Source organism: Gallinula chloropus (genome assembly GCF_964237585.1).
Source record: "Gallinula chloropus genome assembly, chromosome: 1".
NCBI classification, from domain to species: Eukaryota; Metazoa; Chordata; class Aves; order Gruiformes; family Rallidae; genus Gallinula; species Gallinula chloropus.
In genome coordinates this window covers 44283043-44292223 of record NC_140085.1, presented here as the reverse complement: position 1 = coordinate 44292223, position 9181 = coordinate 44283043, and the positions used below count along the sequence as shown (strand labels likewise).

The following is a 9181-nucleotide window of genomic DNA, read 5'->3' as shown; positions in this document are numbered from 1 at the left end:
AATCTGTAACATTATGTTGCCATTTGCAGTATTTTGGAATATTTGCAAAGGAAGGTAATTTGAATGTCTGTCTATTGCCAAGGAAATGTTACTTTCTCTCTTGCTGCTACTCATGGTAGTAAGAGTCCAATCCCTCTGAAGATTTTGTCTTACGTAATTTAACTTTCTTATTATAAAAATCATAAATAAACCCTTTTTTTTTTTTTTTAGGTAAAGCAGCTATGCCTGTTCAGTTGCTGAAGATCATTAAAGGAGAATCTGAGACTCCACTACCAAGCCATTTGCTGAAGGAGGATTTGAAACATTTGCAGGAAGGCTTTGATTATACCAACAAATACTTACAGGTAGCTTACTAACAAAAATATTCTGGGTTAGTTTGAAATAGCTCCTGGTATATTTATAGGAGACTTCCATGTTCTGGCTCAGTTGGTGACTGGCTGGAGCTGCATGTTTTTGTGTGCTTCTGTTGTATGTCCTTAAGCAACTCAAAATTCTGACTTTGTTGAGCTTTGTTGCGTTGTCGCTGTGGATTTCGTTGATTCACAGGAGTGCTCTTTCCTTTTGTATTGTCAGACTTAAATTTAAGAAGATGTTTTCTATTCTAAACTGTGGACCCATTAAAAAACACATTGATGTGGGGAAGGCTGTGGGTAAAATTAAGGGATTGGGGGAAATTAAGTGCTAACTTGTTTTTAAAAAAATAGTAGTAAGCACCACCACCCTGACAGAGATCAGATTTCAGAGTAATGTCTTGTCAAGGAGTTTTCCTTTCTTGTGTGAAGCAATGCAATATCCAGTTTTATGAAAAGAGGACTCTAGCAGCTGTCTGCATCAAGATACAGCTAGGTTTTTTTTTATAAAATGTGTATTTATATTTTACAGTAGTCACAAATATTTTTCATATTTGAAGTACAATCCTTGTGTACTACTGAAATGCAGAAATGTTCTTTTTTATCCCTAAAACAGTAGCCTGTAAAATCCAGTGTCAAATCTTATGGGTTTTCATTTTTAACACATTTAAATGGGTTTTTTTTTGTGAATGATTTTAAAATCATCCTTTTCATCATCCCTGATGCCTACATGGCAAAAAAAAATCAACATTATCCCAGGCTTGCCAGGGGGGAATTCTAATTCTGTAGAAAACCTTAGGTGGTTTGAATCTTTAAAAAAACGACACAAATGTTCCCAGTTCTGGCTCTAGTGCTTATCTGAGCCTGTGGTGAGCCCACTCATGAGAAATAAATTGACAGAAGACTGCATATTGATGGAGAGAGGGTAGTTTGATGGTCTCGCTCTCTGGACTGGTTCATTATGGTATCAAAGATATGCAGTGAGTGCTGTAAGTAGGTAAAGCAAAGGAGCAAAACTGCCCTTTTTAGGAGCAGACAGCAGTAGAGTGTGATAAGGGGTGATTTGATTGAGAATGATCCAACCTCCCTCGGGTCTTGTAAAGGAACAAATAGAAACATCAATAACCAATGCTGCTAGTAAACAGGGTTTTTATTCCTCAAGGTGTAGTTTTTCTGTCCCCTTGACCTGCAGGGCATACAGGCTTTCCTGATTTTCAAAGCTGTGCCTGCAAGCACCCCTGACACTGAGGAACAGGGGTTCTTGTTCACAAAGGCAATGTTAAAGCAGGCCAAACTGGATTATGAATTAGAAAATGTTTCTGCCAAAATAAATGTTTCCATTAGGAAAGCAGAAGGATTATTACCAGGCTGTGATGTGAGGCACACATGCAGTGTGTTGCAGTTGATTGCTGAAAGAGAAGGCGTTTAGAATCTCTTTCTCGGACTTCTTCCTAATGTTAAGAGAACTTCATGCTGCTGCTGACATGGATTAGTAGGTGACTAAAACAGCTTGGCATAAAAACAGCAGCAACTGCAGAGCTGATAAAGCTGGTGCTAATGCACCATTAAATATGTAGCAAAAGCCAGTTCTGCAGGCTGAGCTTGAAGTGAACCTTAGAATGCACTGATCTTAGGTTATCTTAGCAGTGGCACAGCACACTCACTCTAGACCTGCCAAAACAGGGATGAAGTACTGCTTTAAGGAGGGAGAAAGGGGAGAGGAGCATTTTTATAAAGTGTGTTCTGGGAAGAAGCAACAAAACCCATCTTGGATGCTGCTGTCTGGCTTGTGTGCCATGTGTCCTTTCATTCTCCTGAAACTTTTCTGCACTCTGGCATCCCTCTGAACAATACGAATTTTAATTTCAATTTGTGGGAACACAGTACAAGCAATTTCCATACATCCTCAGTCACGATGTCCCCTAACTGAACCTGATGCCTCCTCCAGTTAATTCATCACCTTCTGGATTTTGCTGTGGCAAAGTTGAAACAAACCTGGAAATTCTCTGCCAAGGCAACTTTGACTAGAGTGAGGAAAGAGGCTGAGGCAAAGGAGGAGACAGATTCACTAGAGGAACTGCACATAGTTTGAGAGTAAGTTTAGTGGCTTATACAAAGGGGACAGCTTTGAAATAAGCTTTATCTATGGTTGCTGTAAGCAGTGCAGGATTTGTGGGGGAACAGTGAATTTGAGCAGGTTTTGTTGAAGATGGAGCCCAAGAGTTTAAGGCATGTTGAGAAAGCATTGGATAATGTTTCTGCTGAGCAAGAGAACTTGAACATAGGTGTTTGGGATACAAAGGAAAGTGGTGGGGCCAGACTGTTGTAGTGAAGAATGTGGTCACTGATTTGAAAGCTCATTGGAAGATACTGGGAAGTAAAGGAAAGGAAGTAAAAGGAAAACAAAACAAAAAAACAAAACACCGCAAAATGGTCAGAAAACAGTCTGTCTCATCAATGTAAATAGTATGCTTGTGTGGGTTTAAATCTCTTTAGTAAGAAAAAAAATATGTGTAAATGCAGTATTCCTGAGGTAACTTCGTTTCATTGCAGAGACTTTATCACAAGAAAAAATCTGTAGTACCTTGTTTACCTATGAGTATAGTTCAGGAAAAACAATATCAGGAGGATCAATTACATACAAAACTAGAAATTTTAAGCAGAGTTGCAATTTTGGAAACAAGTGGCAAACCTTTATGTATTAATGGAAAAATCTCAGAAGGTTATCCTGCAAATGCTGATTGTTAAAATAAGTATTTAATACTTACATATCCTCACAGTTTTCCCTGTGAAAATTGAGAACTTACTGTTGAAAACATGTGCGCACAGATTTTAATTTTTTTTTTTACCTTCATTGTATCAAAACAAATAAAGCAGTATGGTACATGTTAAATCTAATTGAACATGTCTTAATTTTATTGCACTAAATATATGTCTATATAGGCACATGCACACTTTGTGTTGGAAAAGGATGATGTGTGGACTCTTAATATTTCTTTATAAAAGAGATAATAATAAATAGTTGAATTTTATTTGGATCTTTCCTCAGCTAACATGTTATAGGACAATTTTATGTGGAAAAGCCTTTAAAGTAGCAATTCACTGCTGTGTATTTTATCCTAATTTGTTTTAAAATGTGTTTACTAACATTCATGTTAAGCTTCCCACTGAATGTGTGTACCGTAAAATCATTATGATTTAGCAGGCTATCCTCTTAATGTTGTTTTTTTTGCATTTATAGATAGATGGCCCTCGCTGTCTCTTTACAAGAAGCATTTTATTTCATGTGCTGTTTGTGTAGTTCTCTTAAACTGTTTATAATGTCTGTTTTCAAATTGTTATATTTTTCTTTATTGAACCAATTTTGATGTTGTTATCCTCGAGGAGGTGCAGTGCTTTACCTGCCATACTGTGGAAGGATACATTTGACTGACGTTTTTTACTACTTTTGAAAGAGAATCTTTTTTGATGAGATAGCATCTTTCTGACAAAACACATTTGTTCCAAAGAAATGTTAGCATAACTGAGGTTCCTGGCCTGTGGTATTTGCCTTATTGTAACTTGAACTTCACTATAAAGAGAGTATTTTTACATAATTAATAGAACCTTTGCATCTTTTAGAGCATTTGTATTATTGACAAGTGAATAGGTCACTACAGTTTCAAAACTTTGCAGTGCTGTTCTCTCAGTTGTAGAGGTATCTTTGATTTTTCACAGATGATTTGTCTTCATGTACATCTTTTATCACTCTGCATTTTTAGCTATCTTTCAGGTTTCATGCTAAAACTGCAGCTTTTATGCTGTTACTGTAACTAGTAAAAGACACTTCCATAGCTACTGTTTCATTGTTTAAGCTTACCTAGTCAGTAGCATCTAAGTAGTATTGACATGTAATATTTCCTTTATTATACCCTAAGAGTAATGCTCTTCAGTGCTGCCTTTAGCAGTTTTTAAGTCTCATTTAAAAAAAAAATCAGATATTAATTTGCACTTATCACTTCAAGTTTTTTTAGCTTACAGATGTTTCAGCTGATATCAGAATTTCAGTACTTTAGAGGCATATAGCTGTAGTTCACATGATTATTTTTTGTTTGTTTTTCTTTTTACTTTTTAGGGAATAATTACTCATTCATACTCCCTAACAAAGCTTGGAGATGGGACAGATTTTTTCAAAGTTGTTCTTCAAGGTATGATATTTAAGTACGATTTTTTGGGTTGAATTTCTTGATGCTTTTTTAATATCACGCTATTACATCACTAGTACATGTTCACTAATGTGTTTGTTCTCTACTAAAAATAGATTATTTGAAACTTATGCCAGGTAAATTAATTGAAACAGTATGGTCTACATTTCAGTAGACTTCTTGTTGCATAGTCTTCTAAAATGCTGTCGTACGTTAGCTGTATGTACAGCTTTAATAGTGCATTTGTAAACTGCTTTTCATAAGGAAGGACTAAGACAAATGCACACTTAATAGTAACCATATAATATGCACAGTATAGTCTCTGTAAGTGCATATTTAATATAGATCAAAATGTTGATTAGCAGCAAAATATTTGTGTTTCATTCTGTTTTAATCTAAGCATTGAAAAAATGGGATTTCAGCTGATTACTCAGGTATTCAAATATCAGTAGACACATTAACACATTTAAACATCATCATGAAACAAATGTGCTAAAAAAACAGTATGTCCCTTTTGAATCCAAAGGTCGTCAGCCCCTCTAGTCAGGAAGGAGGAGGGTGATGGTGTTAGTCAGGAGTCTGTGCTGGATTCAAGGAGCATCCCATTTCCTTCCCTGCTCTGTCATTACGATGGTTATAGAATCATCACTTGCTCCCTCTGAGCCTTCCTGATTATTCAAATTCTGTGATAGTGAACACAGAGCTGGCTGGGGGAGTGCAGATCCTCCCTGGTTCAGGGGGTCTGAGCATTTCTGCACATCCTCTACAGCTGCAGAAAAAAAGGTGTGTGCATCTAAAACATTAGCATTGTTTCTGAAACAGGTAGAAAACTCTTTTGAAATAATAAGGTATTTTCTGCTTCAGTCATCCTGGAAGACTATGTATTGATACGTCTACATCTTGGAATATCTCCATTTTTATATAGTTGTGCAGTATGATTTGTGTTAATGTAAAATACCAAATTCTTCTCTAACACTGTACACGGAATTTTCCAAGTTGAAATCTTTGTCATTTCTGTTTAATGTACAGTGAGGTACAATGTGTGCACATTTTTAAATGGCAGTCTGCCAAAGAACATTCTACTTCACATACCTACATTTAGCATACAAAAGTACTTGTATACCTATTTGAAAGGATTTTCTGTTTGTAGAGTAATTGGACTGAAAAGTCTCAGACTTTAGATTATTTTGGAAATCTTTTCCCATCGCTGTTTTGTTTTGATGAATGTTTTGTGATTGGAATCACTTCTGCTATTGTATTTTTTCCCTTCTAGATTTGGATAACTTGTGTTTACAAAGCAACAGCGTCAATATTTTGATATATGGAAAAATGGCCCAGGATTGTGCAAAAGTTATACACAATGGGGTAATTTGTCTTTTCTTATTTTAGAAATTGTTTTCAACAGATACTTGTTGGTTTCTTGTCTTTTTATACCTATCACCAAACTTAGTAACAGTCAAGTTTATAACAGTTCAGGTCTATAAATATGAACTAGAAAAAAAAAAAGTATTTCCTTATGTAGCTTCTTGCAAACATTAATAATAAAATGAAGTAATTGGTTTTGTTCTTGTTTACCTAGCAAGTAAAGGGTTATGAATATGGATGACAGCAAAGTCATCCCTTTATGTTTATACATTTGAATGTCTACTGATGTTTGATAATACAGATTCAGAATGAAATTGATTTAAAAGACAATTTCACTGGAAGGTTTTGTTGGGTTTTTTGTTGTTTAGATTTTTACATTAAAACTGTGTATGTGATTATATTCATTGGATGGGTGCTGGCATCTTGCTTCATCAGACATACATGCTTTGTTTGATTAGCTGCAGGGTAATGGGCATGGGCAAGTCAGCCTATGAGTTTGTGAGACAGTGTTGGAAATAAAGAAGGGAAACAAGCTGAAAACAATTACATCAATTTAATATTTTTTATCAGATTGCCTGTCAGTTTACTGACATTTCAATATTAGCTAGATATCAAATTAAAATTAGTGAGCAATACTTCATGAGGTCATGTTAGTCTTTTTTCATTTGCAATATAAATTTATGCTAAATCACAGAACGGTTTGAATGGCTTGGGTTGGAAGGGACCTCAAAGCCCATTTAGCTCCAACCCCTCTGCGATGGGCTGGGACACCCTCCACTATACCAGGCTGCCCAAAGCCCCATCCAACCTGGCCTTGCACACTGCCAGGGAGGCGGCAGCCACAGCTTATCTGGGTAGCCTGTGCCAGGGCCTCACCACTCTCACAGAGAAGAATTTCTTCATATGTCCAATCGAAATCTATCTATCTTTCAGTTTAAAGTCATTGCCCCTTATTCTGTCACTACAGGCATTCATATAAAAGTCTTTATCAAAAAGATGGAAAATTATTTAGTGAAGAAAACAGGACTTTGTTTTCACATTCATTTTCTTGCAGAAATGTTAATGGCTTTCTCAGAGATGGAAATAGCAATGGTTTAGTTAGAATTCTGTCAGGGTTTTTCAGTTCAAATGGACTAGTACACCTGAACTCTAGTGATCTGCATGTTTAAAAAGGGTAAAAATTATAGCAGACCTTAGGGCAAGACATCAAAATATCACTTAAAGTCCAGGTTGCTCTGAATTTATTGAACATTTTCATTTCAGTTCAGACACAACTGTATTCTTTTTATGTAATTATACCATTAAATATTGGTTCCCAGATGTATTTATATTCCTTACGAGTGATCTTGCTGTTTCTAGATAGTAGCTTCCACCCTGAATTGTATGGGCTTCAAAGTTACATACTCAAAGTTACACTCTCAAAGTTCATGAGATACATGGATCCAAAGCTGCTAATTTCAAGATACACACCTATAATTAGAGCTGAGGTACTTATATAATGCATTGTGACATATTTTATATAATTATATGCTTATGAATATTCAGACACTGAAAACTTTTGAATCCCTATGTTTCCACGATGTGTTAACTTTTGATATTTATATAACTTTCCAAATTTTAGTTGAATTCAGTAGAGAGTTGGAAAGCTATAGAATATGTAGGACAGATTGACGTGACAGTGAAATTTATCTCTCTGTCCTGGTTCTGGCTAGGACAGTTAATTTCCAGAAGAAACCAGTACAGTTGAGCTGAGCTGAGCTGGCCAAGGGTGTTTTCCATAACTTATGATATCATGACCCACTCTACCCCATCCCCACCCCTCCACACAAAGAAAAGGGGGCTGGTCAGAGAGGGGTGGCTCTGGCACAGTCTGAGCAAGGCTGAAAGTGAATTCAGGTTGGGAAGGTTCTAAACTAATCTAATACAAGCTGCAGAATCATTTTGAATGTAAAGAGCAGTTTTATTGTCCAGATAAATTAGAACTCTTGGACAATGCCCCAAGCAGCAATTAGGAGACAGACAGATCAATACTAAAGAGCTGAGTAGGAAACCACAACGCACAGGCAACAGACCTTAGACAGCCAGAGTGTACCTATATCAGTGTTCGGTCTTCCCCAGTTCAGTGAACCTGCATGCTACTTTCCATGTGTCTGAAGTGAAATTTTCATTCATAGATTTCATTTTAAAGAACCCAGAGTTTTAGCTGTTAAAGAATTGCTTCAGTAAGTTACAGTACTTTTACTTTGCTGCTTACAATTTCAAACTTCACAGTTGTGTAGATTTCCATGTCATACTTTCTATATTGTAACAGCTTTGACTAAATAGCCTGGAGGAGCAGACTATTCCCAAAAGCATGGATAACCATGTTGATCGTCTCCTGAGAGTCATCTGGTTCTGTAACAACACAACCATTGGGGAAAATATGTCCTTCCTTTATTTCTTGCTTCTTTTGAATGAAGGGAATAGGATTTCTTTTTGCTGTTTAAAAATGTTAGTTAACTCTTCCAGTCTCTCTCTATATATGCAATATAGTGCTTTTCTTTTGACATGAAAATCCACCAATTTATTTAAATGGCTTTGCTTTCAAAACCAATTATAAGAGAACTTCTAATAATTTCTCTTATCTAAAGGTGAAATGGAAAGTAATCCATCTTGAAAACTAATACAGCATTACATTTCAAAACACTGTGCAAACCTTATATAATTTTTTGCATGTTTAGAAACTTCAAGTCACAACCTGTCAAGGTTGACCATGAATTTATAACAAATCTGTGAATATACTTGTTCTTTTTACCTTTAAAACTAGATTTTGATGTTAGTGCTCTTTTTAATCATTGAAATTGGACAGTCTTTTTGCAGTTGTTTTTTGAATGTCATGTTATTCATTGCATATTACATGACAGTAATCACCAGTCATCTAATATGATTCACCAAAAAGTTTCCATTGGTTATTAACCTATGCAAGGGTTGAGTCTGTGTAGTTAAGTTCCTTCTGACAAAGGCGAACAAGACAAGTCAAGTCAGCTGTACAAAGCTCCAGTCCTGACTCAGCAACCAAGTCCCAGAACCTTGTGCAGCCTGCAATCTAATAAAATGCTGAAATGGGAATATTGTATAGCAAGGCTAAGCTTTTTAGCTGAATCTTGACTCTGCTGTTGAAGGAACACCATGAATAGCATCAGCAACAGTGAAGGACCCATGCTAACACCTGGTTTCTGCAAAGGAGCTGCTTCCTGAAATGTGTGTTCATGTGTGGTTTTTATCTGGAAAGAATGAAACAAC

At 36.1% G+C, this 9181-nt stretch overlaps 1 protein-coding gene across 1 annotated transcript in view; it reads left to right on the top strand.

Moving 5' to 3' along the window:
* The first annotated feature begins 218 nt into the window (after positions 1–218).
* The window catches only part of POT1 (protection of telomeres 1), a 66997-nt gene continuing 58034 nt past the window's right edge, over positions 219–9181 (top strand). Inside the window, exons 1-3 of the mRNA XM_084263290.1 lie at positions 219–344; positions 4465–4537; positions 5808–5899. Coding sequence (XP_084119416.1) covers positions 222–344; positions 4465–4537; positions 5808–5899 — 288 coding nt within the window. The 5' untranslated portion in view covers positions 219–221. The remainder of the gene's footprint in view (positions 345–4464; positions 4538–5807; positions 5900–9181) is intronic.